The sequence below is a fragment of the Panicum virgatum genome, chromosome 7K (assembly GCF_016808335.1).
Source record: "Panicum virgatum strain AP13 chromosome 7K, P.virgatum_v5, whole genome shotgun sequence".
In the NCBI taxonomy this organism is placed as follows: Eukaryota; Viridiplantae; Streptophyta; class Magnoliopsida; order Poales; family Poaceae; genus Panicum; species Panicum virgatum.
In genome coordinates, this window is record NC_053142.1 from 26586685 (window position 1) to 26601996 (window position 15312).

The following is a 15312-nucleotide window of genomic DNA, read 5'->3' on the forward strand; positions in this document are numbered from 1 at the left end:
AGCCGCGCGTCGCGGCGTCGCGGAGGTCCTCGGCGGCGTCGGGGCGCTGGTGTTCGACGACCGGCTGCACGTGACCCTGCGGCGCTACGAGGAGGGCGGAGGCACCGGCGCTCTCCCTGCGGAGCTGGCCGCGCCGTATCGTCTGCGCGGCGGCGCATCGGGAAGGGCGGCGCCGCCGGAGGAGGAGGATGGCCGGTCGCTGTTCATCACGTTCTCCAAAGGGTTCCCATTAACGCGCGTGGAGGTCGAGGAGTTCTTCACTGAGTACGTAGCAACAACTCTCAAAGCAATCACAGCATGCATGCCGTAATCATTAATCTTTGACTAATTAGCAGTTGGGAGTTCATGCATTTTATGAGCTAATAATTCCAGCATTTCCCTGTTGACAAAACAATTCCCAGCATTTTTCACAGTGACATGTACAGTTTGTAAATCTGAATACTCATTGTGCGCACACTCCTTGCTTACTAGCCTGAAGCTATTTTAACCCCGATTTGAAGAACATATAATTTGTAGAAATGCCCCTAGGACGAAATCAAGTGGTAATTTTGCAACTTTTAGTGGCATCAGCATTGCAACAAGTTAAGGCACAGTTGACCAGAGTTTGATGTACATTTGAATTTACATTACGCACTTGAATGAAGTACGCCGAAATTATCATTTCAGACTGCCATTACCAAGTTAAGGGACAACTGACCAGTTTAATTTGATACATTTGAATTCACATTGCGCACTTGAATGAAGTACGCCCAGATTATTATCATTTCAGACTTGCCATTATCATTTCCTACTACAATGCAGGAGGTGGGGCGACGACTGCGTGGCGAAGGTGATGATGGAGAAGGCCCCGGCGGGGGAGGCGCCGACGTACGGGCGCGTGGTGTTACGGCGCGCGGCGACGGCGGCGGCGGTGCTCGGCGGGCGGCCGCTTGTGAAGCTGATGGTGAACGGGCGGCACCTGTGGGCGCGCAAGTACGTCCCCCGGCCGCCGCAGCAACACTAGCTAGTGGAAACCCAAGTTTTGTGCACGCCCAGTATACGTGGCACACGAATTAACCAAGTAGCCGGCTTTCATGTTAAAAGTCTGGCACCCCTCTAATCCTACTACACTTCTGGGACTTGTTCAGTCTGTAGATGCTGTCCATGCATCCAATCTGCGAAAGATTAGGGAGTTAATGGGCTTACAAGTGTGCGTGTGCGGTGCACAATGTCATCTGAATCCTCAACTTCTCCCACAGCGCTCACTGATCAAACAGAGAAATTACTTCAGACGCACAAAATTACTTCACTTCTCAAAAGACTGCCCCATCACAACTGAAAAATCTACAATGATGACAATTTCAAAACAAACCGATTTTATCCAACCCCTGACATTCAACATATGGGTAGTATAACTATATGTTAACAATTTGTAGCTTTCCAGTAAAACCAAAAGGCCTAGCAGCCTCTCCCTGCTTCAAACTCAAAATGACAACCAAAACAGCATGTATATCATGACAGGCACCGGACTCCAAAATTGCATTTGATTACACTATTACAGAGTCACAAAACTGACCATCCGGAACCCCTCAGGCTTCTACAGCAAGCACATCCAAATCCTACTAATCAGTAGCTTGACATTCTGAGGAATTTCAGGGTCATATCTAGCTTCAGCTGAGCTACTGCCATGTACAGACAGGAGGAAATGCATCCTGCCAAGTCAAGAAACAGCTATATCCAGTCACTCACGCCTGAGCCTGCCACGCCAGCTGCAGGCAATGGTCAATCCCTGTACCTGTACGTCCGGGGGAAGTAGCACCTCCTCTGCAGCCACGAGACGATGATCTTGACGTCTTTCTTGGTCTGCTTTCTCAGGGCCTTCTCATTGGCGGCAGACCCCTCCGAGGACGCCGACGACCTCTCGGCTTCTGACGCCCAAGGCTCCTCCAAAATCTCCTTCGAGGCCGGCATGGAAGGGACGACGTCGCGCTTGTCTTCTGGGTTACTCACAACGAAGGCTCTCCAAAGGCGCGAGGACATCTTCTCGCACATCTCCTCGCCCTGGAATGGTTGGAGCTTGAAGATGACCTCCTCCACGGCGTCGTACGAGCCTGTACTCGTCTGCCGCAGGATGGCCTCGGCCTCAGCCATGAGCCCGTCGCTCCGCAGCGCCGAGATGGCGGCGTCCACCACCCCCTCCCGCTGGAACCTGCTCCGGTTCTCCCGGGCCTCGCAGAGGCTGGCGATCGCCCTCGCCGCCGTCGTCTTGGCGCCTTTGTCTCCGACGCGGAGCAGCTCGACCAGCGGCGCGAAGCCTCCGAGCTCGCCGATCTTGATCTTGTTGTAGTGGTCGTCGGCCAGCAGGCCGAGGATGTGGGCGCACCTGGCTCGCATCGGCACTGGCCCCAGGAGTGCCCTCGCGATCAGCACCGGGATGGCGTACCGGTCGTCTCCGAAGACCGCCTTGTTGGGGCCGTAGGATGCCGCCTTCTCCATGACCTCGACGATGATGTCGTCCAGTTCAGGGTCGGGGTCCAGGCACGTCTCCGGCAGGATGGAGGCGAGCTTCGCGATCGTCCCGGGGTGGCTGCCGATCAGGTGCACTGCTGATCTCTCCTCGTTGAGCAGCACGCGGAGGAGAATCAGCGCGTCGCGAACTTCTTTGGAGCTTCCAGGGGAGCGGAGCATCAGGGTGACTTGCATGAACAGGGCTTCCAACTCGGGGGAAATGGCAGGTGGATCTGCGGTTGCCGTTACGCCTGGAATTTTGTTTGCTGCACGCCAGCGTTCGATGCAGAGCTTGATGAGGATGTTGGGGATGAACATGGTGTGCGTCAGAACCTCGCCGGTGACAGGGCAGATGCGTCTGTGTTCCTTCCGACATTCCTCCAGTGCTGAACGATCAACTGTCTGCAGCCAATGAAGAGTTTGCAATCAGAGATTTGAATGCAGAAAGAAATGAAGTTTTAGAAGAACATCTTGGAGTTACTGTTCAGTAACTGAAACTAAACAAAGTAGTAAGAGTAATAGTAATCAGGAAGGTAACTCGTAGATGAGTAACATTAACTAATGCATATGAACAAAATAGGCAAGACTGTTCTGATTAGATTAGATTGACCAAACAGTGTGCAAGACAATGAAGAAATAAATTTATCCGATCAAAATCAGGTGGGATGTTCCATTTTTACTGAAAATTAACTCATAGTGATGATGATCTACAGAACACACATTGAGATTATGTTTCTAAAAATCAAAATATACAGGAGTATAAGATCTTTGATCCTTGGGTGGGGCGTCCTATGATCCAGAAATGCCTGTGATACAAACTTACAGCATGTGATACCCTAACAGGTTGACACAACAACTTAAAACAAGATTTCATAGTGGAAACCAGCTGCTGTGCAAAAAATTCTGCATGTTGTGACCTGACAGAGTGGAAGCAATTCTTGAATATATACAGACAACAGCATCATGGATTTTTCTAAAACAATAGTGCTGCCATCAGAGCATCTATTTCTCTAGCCAACAGTAAACCATAGCAAATTCAGGCATGCAACATTTTTCAGAATCTGAAGTGATTGCAAGATCCAAGAAAATGGTTCTGATCGACCATGAAACAACTAGAAAATCTTTAGTGTAGATCTTCCAAGATTTTACTGATATGATGCAGAGTAATCTTCTCTAACTACCACAACCCGAACAATTTCAGACATAGCGAAATTTTCAGATTGGCACATTGCAATGAATCCAAATTGCTAACATCAGAGGAAGCTTCACTAACTACCACAAAACCTGAACATGTTCAGAATAGCATGATTATCAGAATTGCATTGCAGTCAGTCCGAACTGTTGTGCCAAGTTCCAAGGAAATGTATCTGTGATCCAAGTAACACTACGAAACAAGCAGATATTCTCCACGAACAAGCGCTCCAGAACAAAAATCGCATCACGGAATCAGGATAAGAACGACAGAAAACAGAGCAGAGCAGAGGAAAGATTCGGGGCACCTTTCCGGAGGCGATGACCACCGGGTTCTCCATGATCTTGTTGGAGACAGGGCAGACGAAGAACTGGGGCACGACCACCGGGCCGATCCAGCGCCTCCTGGCGTCGGCGCCGTGGTGCAGCTCGCCGGCGGACGCGTTCCCCAGCGCCCGGAACGCGCACTCGAAGAGCTCGATCCGCGGCACCGGGTTCCCCTCGTCGCAGCACAGGCCCGCGAACCACTCCAGCTCGGAGACCTCCTCCGTCCTGCGCATCCACCGCTCGAGCCCCTCGAGGTCGAGCACCCGGCGGTTGGCGACGAGCTCCGCCTTGATCGCCTCGGTCCTGAAGCTGGGCCCGGTGTCGGCGCCCATGGTGTCCTCCAAGAACTCGGCCTTGGCCTTGCCCTTACCCTTCCTCGCCTCCTCGGAGCCGGCGAAGGCGTCGAGCACCTCCGCCCCGTCGACGCCCGGCGGCGCCTCGAGCTCCTGGAACGAGAAGCCGATGGAGCCCCCCGCCCCGTCCTCGCCCGCCTCGCCTCCTGGAGCTCCTCCGGAGCCAGAGGAGCCCGTGGCGCTCGTCTCGGCGTCATCCTGCGCCGTAGCGGGCGAGGGGAGCACGTCCCACAACTTGGCGATGATCTCCTCGACGCCGGTGTCGTCCCCGCCGCCGGCGCCCGCGGGGGCATCGGGCGTTCTTGGCGGCGGCGACGCCCTCCGGGTCGTCCGCACCGAGGTGCCCAGCCTCGTCGCCACGATCCCGACGCGGGGCGGCGAGGGCGACCTCGAGCGCGCCGGGGTCCGGCCGCCGCGCGGGGAAGACGGCGAGCTGGACCCCGAGGCCTGGGCGGCCGGGTCAGGCGAGGGCCGGCCTCCGGGCGGAGAACGCGGCCTCGCGCCCCGCCGCCTGCGCAGCGACGGCTGCTCCTCCTCGTTGAGCCCCTCCTCCGACCAGTCCATGGGCGGCGTACGTGGCGCCGCTGCTTCTTGCGCTCCTGGCCTCTTCTTGGCCGGGGGAGGAGAGAGAGAGAGAAAGAGGGGGGGGGGGGGAGGGAAAGGGGTTTGGGGATTTGGTTGTTACGGCTTTTGGCGGCAAGGGGGCGCGGAGGCGAATTGGGGATTTGGCGAGGAGGGGCCGTTGCTAGTTGCCACCAGGGCTAAATAAACCGACCGGTCCGATCAAACCGGCGCGGTCCGGTAGTGGTTTATCGGACCGGTTTGACTGAAAACTGGTGGAAATCGGTCAAATTCAAAATTAAATTCAAAATCGCATGTTCAACCAGTTCCGACCGGCTTATCGTTCGGTTTGACCGGTAACCGGCCGGTTTGACTAATAACTGGCCAAATTCAAAAAAAAATTTCTTTTTTGGTTTAAACTCAAATACCCGCAAAGTATACTAAATAAATATTTGTATAACATATTTTAGCCTAAATGAACCCTACAACCCTCTTTTGTACTACTTTTACATTATATTTGTATACTTTTATATGCACGCTTTTTTGTTTAACTTCAAATCCCCGCAAACTATAATAAATGAACAAATTTTTGAGAAAATTTGACACCATTAGATTCGTCGCACCTTGAAGTATTTTTAGAAATTTTTTTAGAATTTTTCATTTTTTTGAATTCAAATTTAAATTTTGAATTTGGGCCGGTTTGATACCTGCCCAAACCGAAACCGGACCCAAACCGGACCGGTTCCCACCGGTTTGGTGAACCATGATTGCGACGCGGCGGCGGGATATATGGAGGAGAGCCGGCCGTTGCCAGGTTGGGATGTGACCGTGTGAGCAGAACGAAGGCCTATCTCTCTGTCCCACAATGCAGCATCTTTTTTTCCAGCATGAAATTGGGTGATCCAGCGCTAAGCTAAGGAGAGCGTACGTAGTTCAGAACGGCAATTACACTTGCTAATGACAAATTACTGTTACGTAGTGTCTTAGCCAAATACTATACTAGACAACTTCACTGTATTACTTAATAGTCTGTACTACGACAAATAAACAAGGTGAAAACATTTAGAATTGGTAGGATGTGAAAATGAAATGTACAGGCTTTACAAGAATTCTAGTGTGTTGAAATAAACACAACTAATGCTAATAGGTGAGATTGATTGCTCGTTCCAGTTGCCGAACCTCCCTAGCTCTGCTCATTATTCTAGAATTTGTCATGAATACATTTCCATAGTACTACCTAGTTCTGTAGTATGTAATGACAAGTGTAGCACATAGAATTCTAGTGTGTTTGATCTGAAGGAAATTTGTAGATTCTAAATATGTCGGTACCCTACAACTGGGGTACCCACTCCTACTGTGCCAAGACTCGCGTAGTTATCCGTAACTACGCCCTAAGGAGCTGAGCAGCCGGACTCCTGGGTTCCGGCTCCATCTCACCGGACCAACGGTCCCGGACCCGCTTCCCGTTTGGGGACGGGTCCGGTGTCACCACGTGTCCCAGAGGTGGAAATGCTCAGCACCTGTGGCCGCGGACCCGGACCCCCGCAGGCGGGTCCGGGACCTCCACGTGCCATCCGGACTCCCGCAGGCAGGTCCGGGACCTCCACGTGCCTATCCGGACCCCCGTGAGCTCTCGGCTCAGCAAGCTGCTCGGGTGGGGTCCGGAGCCGCCACGTGTCACGCAGACGCGGGCGCGGGCGCCAGCCTTCCGCTGGAAGCTCCCTCACCCACCCGCATTAAGTGCGAGTGGTTGAGGCGGGATCTGCTGCCTCTGGGCACGGGGCAGTTTTTGTCAGTCCACACTGTGGATCGCCAGATACCGAGACAAGCATTAAAGACTCAGCGCTGCGCGCATGAGCGACGAGTCATGATGACCAGCTACTGACTGAAGCAACAGTGCACGCTGCTACAGTGGACTGAGTCAGTAGTTCGGCGCTTCATCGTGACCTCGACGCGCGACTGCAAAGGCTAGACTCTACTCTGACAGGACAACTCAAGACCATCCCTGGTCAGAAGCTACGCACAGAAGCCGACGACAAGATCTCCGGATCTGAGCCATTGAAGGCCAAAGTGTAGTTTATAATACATCGCCGGGTCCACATGTCGGGGCCCCGCTCAGTGTACGTGCTCCCCTTGGACATATAAAAGGGAGAGCACGCCCGCTAGAACACAGGTTCACACACGATCTCCACAATCCAGACTCAAGCTCTAGCAAACTTCTCACTCTCGTGGGAAGGCAATACAACACACAGTGGACGTAGGGTATTACGCTCCGGCGGCCCGAACCACTCTAAATCCTGCTGTGTTCCTCGTGTTCTTGAGTGAGATCGAACTAAGACTAGCTAACCCCCGAGTACACACCCTCTGGGCTAGGGCGGGTGCCTTCCGCCACCCGGCCGTGGTTTGCAGCACCACGACATTTGGCGCGCCAGGTAGGGGGGCTAGCTGGTCGCATTTCATCATCTTCTTCGTCCCCATGGTTCGCGTGGACGACGTGGAGATGACGGAGGGGGTGGCGTCCTCCACGCCACATGCCTCTCGCGTTCCTGCTCCAGGGGCAACTGTGCCTGTGGAGCAGCCACCGTTGGCGGCGGCGCGCGCCGCCCGCCGGCAAGAGTCAGGGCACCCGTCAAGGGCCCCCTCACAAGCTGCGAGCGGCGGAGCGACAAATCCCAGCTCACAGCATACCTCACTCATGAGAGGAAGCCGACTCTGGTGGCTCTCTCCGGCGGAAAGCCGACTCCGGTCGCACCAAGCCCGCTCCGGCGGAAAGCCGACTCCGGTCGCACCAAGCCCGCTCCGGCGGAAAGCCGACTCCGGTCGCACCAAGCCCACTCCGGTCGCACTAAGCCGACTCTGGTGGCTCTCTCCGGCGGAAAGCCGACTCCGGTCGCACCCCCGACTCTACATCTCTGTAAGTCCTACCCTTAGAGGCCCAGCAGGGAATAAAACATTTTCCTTTGTAACTAGGTAGTACTTCCGTGTGGTCCAGTCCGGTGAGCCTCCCCCGTGGAGGGGTCTGGACCTCTGCGAACCAGGTTCAGGGAAGCGTACTCACCCTCCGGGGAGGTCCGGTGCCGTGTAGCCGCTTAGCCTGGTTCCGTACCCTAAGCCTGCATGCTCTACCTCCCTAGGGCGAGTACCGTAGTACCTAAGACTGGGGGCCCGGAGGTCCGGACAGCTCCGGCCTCATAAACCCGTGTTCTGGCTTACATCGCACATCTCATGTACATCTAGTTATAAAGGAAAAGTTTATCCTCAGTTCGCCTCTAAGGATGTTACATTCCAATTTCAATTTACGCATTCTGTTTGCGCTAACCCCCACGTGGCTTCTTACTCTTGTGCGGTGATTGTGGTCCGAATTGAGTTGGCTAGTTAGTGACTTAGCTCGAGACCCCTCATGGAAGAGAGGGGTTCGGACCCCTGGGAACCTGCAGGTTCAGGGAAGCGCACTCATTCTCCGGGGAGGTCCGGAGCCGTGTAGCCGCTTAGCCTGGTTCCGTACCCTAAGCCTGCACGCACCACCTCCTGTGAATGAGTGCCGTAGTACCTAGGACTGGGAACCTGGAGGTCCGGACTTCCTCTTAACCTAAAGGCCGGCCCCTTGAGCTTCGTTCACTGAACCTAGCTATCCATCTCAAAGGATTACAGCCAACAGGATTTGGGACCCGTGGGCACGCTACTAAGCATCTACCTTGAGTCATGTGCAGGTCCAAACGTGATGATGCAGCAGGTGACCCAAAGGATGGACGATGCAGGGCAAGACCCTTGCGGCGCGCACCGCTGGGTGCCAGAAGCAGCCAAGTTGCTCACAGTAGTGGCCCCACCTGCGGGTTCGTTGCCTCTCCCGAGGCGGGCCCGGGGGCCACTGTCGGTACCCTACAACTGGGGTACCCACTCCTACTGTGCCAAGACTCGCGTAGTTATCCGTAACTACGCCCTAAGGAGCTGAGCAGCCGGACTCCTGGGTTCCGGCTCCATCTCACCGGACCAACGGTCCCGGACCCGCTTCCCGTTTGGGGACGGGTCCGGTGTCACCACGTGTCCCAGAGGTGGAAATGCTCAACACCTGTGGCCGCGGACCCGGACCCCCGCAGGCGGGTCCGGGACCTCCACGTGCCATCCGGACTCCCGCAGGCAGGTCCGGGACCTCCACGTGCCTATCCGGACCCCCGTGAGCTCTCGGCTCAGCAAGCTGCTCGGGTGGGGTCCGGAGCCGCCACGTGTCACGCAGACGCGGGCGCGGGCGCCAGCCTTCCGCTGGAAGCTCCCTCACCCACCCGCATTAAGTGCGAGTGGTTGAGGCGGGATCTGCTGCCTCTGGGCACGGGGCAGTTTTTGTCAGTCCACACTGTGGATCGCCAGATACCGAGACAAGCATTAAAGACTCAGCGCTGCGCGCATGAGCGACGAGTCATGATGACCAGCTACTGACTGAAGCAACAGTGCACGCTGCTACAGTGGACTGAGTCAGTAGTTCGGCGCTTCATCGTGACCTCGACGCGCGACTGCAAAGGCTAGACTCTACTCTGACAGGACAACTCAAGACCATCCCTGGTCAGAAGCTACGCACAGAAGCCGACGACAAGATCTCCGGATCTGAGCCATTGAAGGCCAAAGTGTAGTTTATAATACATCGCCGGGTCCACATGTCGGGGCCCCGCTCAGTGTACGTGCTCCCCTTGGACATATAAAAGGGAGAGCACGCCCGCTAGAACACAGGTTCACACACGATCTCCACAATCCAGACTCAAGCTCTAGCAAACTTCTCACTCTCGTGGGAAGGCAATACAACACACAGTGGACGTAGGGTATTACGCTCCGGCGGCCCGAACCACTCTAAATCCTGCTGTGTTCCTCGTGTTCTTGAGTGAGATCGAACTAAGACTAGCTAACCCCCGAGTACACACCCTCTGGGCTAGGGCGGGTGCCTTCCGCCACCCGGCCGTGGTTTGCAGCACCACGACAAAATATAAGATAGATAAATCTAATATTTTTTGTTGTCCTGAAATTGGCGCTTCTCCTTTTTGGAAAGGAGTTTTATGGGCTAGCAAAGCAGCTATGCTTGGGGTTAGATGGAAGGTGGGCGATTGCAAATCTATAAGATTTTGGGAAGATCATTGGTTTGGTGACTGCAGCCTTGCTATCTAGTTTTGGGAACTCTGTATTATTTCAAATAAAAAATGTTAGCATCGCTGATGTCTGGGATGGGAGTGATCTTATGATCACCTTTAGGAGAAGGGTTTCCATCAGACTTATGCTATCCTGGTTTGACTTAGTATCCATTGCTGAATCCATTTCCTTTAGTGAGGATTGCGATTCCATTTGCTGGGCCTTTGATGGCAGCAACAAGTTCTCTGTACAAAGTATGTACAAAACTATTAGCTTTAGAGGGATTCTTCCAATACATACCTCTGCTGTTTGGCAGTTATCTATGCCTCCAAGAATTCATATCCTCCTTTGGCTTTTGTCCAATAATAAAATTCTAAATAGAACTAATCTAGCTAAAAGAAGACATGTTGAGGACTTAAGGTGCCTCTTCTGCAATGAACCTGAAACTACTCATCACCTCTTCTTTGAGTGTGTTGTAGCCGTGGAAGCATCTTTCAGACATTTTTGACATTGCTTTGGGCTCTGATTATGAGTCTGTTGCTAGATGGTGGCTAAGTAACAACAATCACTACGTTTTGAATATGAACTGTGTTGCGCTTATATGGTGCTCGTGGAAACTCAGCAATGATCTTTATTTTCAGGCAAAAAAATGGCGCGACGAGAGGGTGCTGCTCCACAAGATTCTGGGGACGCTGAGAAATTGGCAAGTGATATGCAAGGAGGAGCATCCGTCGGACCTGATGCATGCTCTGGAAGTGCTAGAGTTCAATATACGTCAACCTCTACAACTACATGGATCTCAGGAGCCAGCATCATCCAGTTTCGTGCTATCAGTTGGGGGAGTGTCCAGCGCCGCCATCACGGAAGCGATCTCTGAAGATCTTGCTCTCCCTTTTTTGAATGTCGACCTGTTGTCGCTAATCTGTCAGGCGGGTGTGCCTAAAACACGCTGAATCTACTGTTTAAACACAATACTTTGTGCTTTATTTCTTTCAAATAAAGCGGGAAAATCTATTATTCTAAAAAAAAGTGTAGCACATAGATGTAGACGACCGTAGAGCCACACATGAATGCAGGCGTCCGAATACAATTGGAAAACTCATTAAGCGAAACAAATTGAAAAACAACTTCAAGGCAACAATCATCTTTATCCCCACACAATGTTAGTTTGTCCTTGACTAGTACTAGCTCTTTTGGCAAAACATTCAAACAACAGTGCCTGGTGGTACGGTGTTGCGTATGGACGTACTAGTATGGTGCAAGCTGGTGTTACGGATTTTTGATACTGTACGAAGTACGAACACAAGGTGTACTTCCATTTTTTTAAGAGCTAGTTTCTATTAAATAAGAGATAGTGGTATACAGAATTCCTCATAAACTAGTACCCAATTCTTTCTATTTATTAATTATATCCTCACCTTCTCTTTTCCACAAGTCATGGTTTCTTCATCGATACTGACCTAGCAATCCACTAGACTGGCTTAGCCCAACTTGCCGAAGCCCGAATGCTCGTAGGCCTGGATCACAACGCACATCCCAGTTACTACTGGGCTAAAAGGCCACTGCCTGGGCTTGCGTCTGAAACTTACCCATAGAGGATTCACTGGAAGCTTTCTGCTTCCTTTCACTAAGAAAAAGAAAAAAAGAGAAAAAATGGTGCGTTGTAAATCCTGCCACGTTTGGTAAACTATGGTCAATTATAAATTGTTAATACAATGGATCCTATACAATTCCAGGGATTCACTGGAAGCATGCAAGTTTAAATGAATTACCTAATTTTCTCCAAATTTCGAAATTGGGGCTATTAAGTTTAGATTTAGTGATTTGTTCAGCAGCTTTAGACAATTTCTCAATTGGGGATTTTTTAGTGCACGCTTGCCAAGGGACTCTCACAACACTCACACTTTCTTTTTTTGGAAGTTTTATTTTCCGTCACTTTTTGTTTCAAAGTTATAAACTTATGTATATAACTTTTATGCATATTTTTATGTACAATTTTTAGGATTTTTTTTTGCAACAATGTTGCTAGAGAAGTTTTGCAAATAACTTTTACGCATAACCTTTTTTATCACAAGCACCCACGAGCATGTTGTCACCGAAGCTTCGCACACAGTTTATGTGTGCATAACTTTTGGGCAAAATGTATTGGAAAGAAACTTCAGAGTAAAAAATGGAACCGATTTTAATAACAAAAGTTGTGGAAGTAGTAATCAAGCAAAGGGTGAAATAAATTAAAGCATAGGTAGAATGTATATGGATGCTGCAATTGTGTTTTGGCTAATCAGCAAAATTTCACCGAACTAAAGTGTACTTTATAATGTTAGTAATCCTTCTGCACATGATAAGCCATCCGATATCGCAGCTGTCGCGAGCTGCTTATTGTTAGGAGGCCCAACAGTAGAGTAGTCAGTCCGGAAGAACTAGTCTAGTATATGTACTTGTGGAGAGGAGAGCAGAGACAATGCATGTAACAAGAACAAACACTTTTCCCCGTTAATCCAACCTCTGCCGTTCCCCAAATTTTTAGGTCATGTTTAATTGGTGAAAAGTTGTTGATTTTGATACTGTAGCACATTTCGTTGTTACTTGACAAATAATGTCTAATTATAGACTAATTAGGCTTAAAAAATTCATCTCGCGCTAATCAGTTAGACTGTGTAATAATTTATTGTTTTTAAACTGCATTTAATGCTCTATGCATGTGTCCGAACATTCGATGTGACGAGACGAGTACTGTAGAATTTTTTTTTTAGAACTAAACAGAGTCTTACTATCCTCTTTCCCGAATTCTCTTCTTACTCTAATCCCCGTTACCCTGCTGAGCCCCTACCACTTGAGTTCGAGCAGTTCCATGGAACCAAACTATCGCAATTTAAAAAAAAAGGCACACAACTTCCTGAGAACTTTCTTCGAAACCAAACTATATCAAGATGCAGTTCCATGGACAATGCAATCCTGCAATCCAAAGGTTCTGTTTGTTTTAGCTTCCGAGATTTTGGATTACTACTTTTGGGAATTTTAAAAATCTAAAAGCTAGAAGCTGAAAAGCTTATGATAGGTTGCGTCTGCCTCTAGCTTTTGAGAGCATTTGACTTTTGAAGATCCAAAAGCTAATGGTCCACAAATAGTTAGAAGTTCAAATAAATAAATAGGGCTTAAAGCACGAACAGTTGAACACTACTGAATTCTTAGGAATCTGGATCCCCCGCCCCTAAATTGCTGGATTTTCTTATAGAATAGTTGGTAACTTTTGAGCATCGTGATGATTTGCGATATGTATGCAAACACTACACAGAGCATCAAACAACAGATATATCGTCTCTTATAAAAAATATTTATTTGCAATCAATTTTATTTCCTTTTGAAAAACAAGCTATAGGCAATTGTATTCTTAAAATAAAATGACGATGACTTTGAGCAATGTTCATCCTCCCCAATTTCCACGTAACACGTTCCTTGCTGCGTCATGCCAGTAGCAAACGATAGAAAATGGAAAAGGCTAGTGCATACTGCCACTAGGCCCACCACTACTGATGAGGTTGTGCTTGTGCCCATGCTATGCAGGATTGAAGGAAAAGCAAAGAGACTGAATATGTCATCATCAAAAGAAGTATATTCAGTTTAAAAATCTAAATAATTATGGTGTTGTCATGGAATGAAAATTTCAATTTTACCACTTTGTACTATTAACTTTTATCCACTTGACTCCCTACACAAATTCTTTGTCGAGAATTTGTAAGCGGACAAAGTGGATTGTTAGAGCATTGGGATATACTTTTCTTTCCTGACAGGGTTTGGTTATGCTTTTAAATCTATTTTGTTTTTGTTATTTAAAAAGTTAAAACCAATCAAATACACTGGCTTTTCAAAGCTGCTTTTTGCCAAAATTGCTTATCCACTAGTACAAAATTGAAAGCTGCTCCCTTTACTTTTACCTAATGTTTAGGTAGGCAACTAAGAAACAATTACCCTCCCGGACTTTTGAACTTCTTCACAATCCACAACCCGCATTAGTTTCTCCATAGTCTACAGCTCACAACAACTTTTCAAAAACTACATCTCAATCAAACACATCCTTAATTACATACTTTGTATATTGCACAAGAGCTATGCTTTCGACCAGGAAAAATATATCATTGGCCTTGTTTTAAAATACTAGGATCGTGCCCGTGCGTTGCTACGGGCAGCAAAAAAAATTCACAATAATTCACAAAGCACGGACAACAGTTACATTTTCAGATTCATTGGTATCTACACTCAAACTTTCATATAATACTTATCCTTTCTTAGCCTTATATAACTCACGACGCGTTTTGTTACGCTATTCAGGGAAAACAAGTTTTGTTGACTGTGAGGCTATTATAAGTTGTATACCACTGTCTGTTGTTGTACAAGCAGTGATTACAAGACTAACTATTATTAGGGAAAATTGGTTTTATAGCACAGGAAGAAGGCGACTTCCGGAAAATACCACTAAAAAATGTTGGCTCCGTAAAATATCATCAAAAGTGTGCGACGTTACCTGAAAATACCATTCCGTCACGGAAGCTGTTCGTGTAGCTCACGGCCTTCGTCCCGGCCATGCACCATCCAACGCACAGGAGTTGAAGCTCCGGGCCAAGGACACCAAGGCCGAGCTCCTCCCGGCCACCGCGCGCATAGGAGCCCAAGCTCCGGTGCTGGCCGCACGCTGGGGCCGCACTCGAAGGTGCGCCGCTGAGGCCGCGCATCCGTCCTTGTGCAGCGCTGCCGTCCTCCTCCAGCTCGTTCTTCTCCCCTTTCTCCCCCTCCTCGCCTCTGGCCGGCGGGCACCACGTCGCCGGCGAGCACCGGCCGGGAGCCCGGCATCCCGCTCCCGAGCGCGCCTCGCTCCTCTCTCCCTCCCCTTTAAAAGCTACGGCTGGCCTCTGCTCAAATCCCAGCCCCGACCTCCATTAGCCGCTGCCACCACCACCGAGTTCCCTCGCCACCGCCGTCGATTTCGCCGCCGGTGAGACGACCCGCTTTGATTCCTCGCGCCCACACCATCCTCTTTGCGTCGCACGCACTTCCCCTCACTCATCTATCGCTCTCTCACATCGTGTAGGGCCGCCGACGGAGCTCGCCGCCGCCGGCCACCAGACCTCGTCGCGCCGCCGCTTGACACCATCGCCTTCCGTTCAAGCTCGGGGGTGAGCTTCTCCGCGTTCTTGCGCTGCTCGTGCTCCTCCTCGCCTGCTGTCCCCCTACCTTCCATTGTCGGTGTTGGCGCTAGGAAGGTCGAGGACCGCCGCCTCGTGCT

At 50.4% G+C, this 15312-nt stretch overlaps 1 protein-coding gene across 1 annotated transcript; it reads right to left on the minus strand.

The window, feature by feature from the left end:
• Positions 1 to 1506: 1506 nt before the first annotated feature.
• On the minus strand, positions 1507 to 4964 carry LOC120640668. The gene is made up of 2 exons (XM_039916572.1): positions 3987 to 4964; positions 1507 to 2889 (listed from the first exon to the last, which is right to left on the minus strand). Exons 1-2 carry the CDS (start codon positions 4920 to 4922, stop codon positions 1762 to 1764), a joined length of 2064 nt encoding a protein of 687 aa, XP_039772506.1. The 5' UTR covers positions 4923 to 4964; the 3' UTR covers positions 1507 to 1761.
• Positions 4965 to 15312: the final 10348 nt, after the last annotated feature.

Bases quoted from the DNA above. Each gene is read 5' to 3' on its own strand.
- LOC120640668 (XM_039916572.1), bottom strand. From the start codon at position 4,922: ATGGACTGGTCGGAGGAGGGGCTCAACGAGGAGGAGCAGCCGTCGCTG. The intron at 2,890-3,986 runs GTGCCCCGAATC...CATTGGCTGCAG, and splicing joins TGGTCATCGCCTCCGGAAAG to ACAGTTGATCGTTCAGCACT.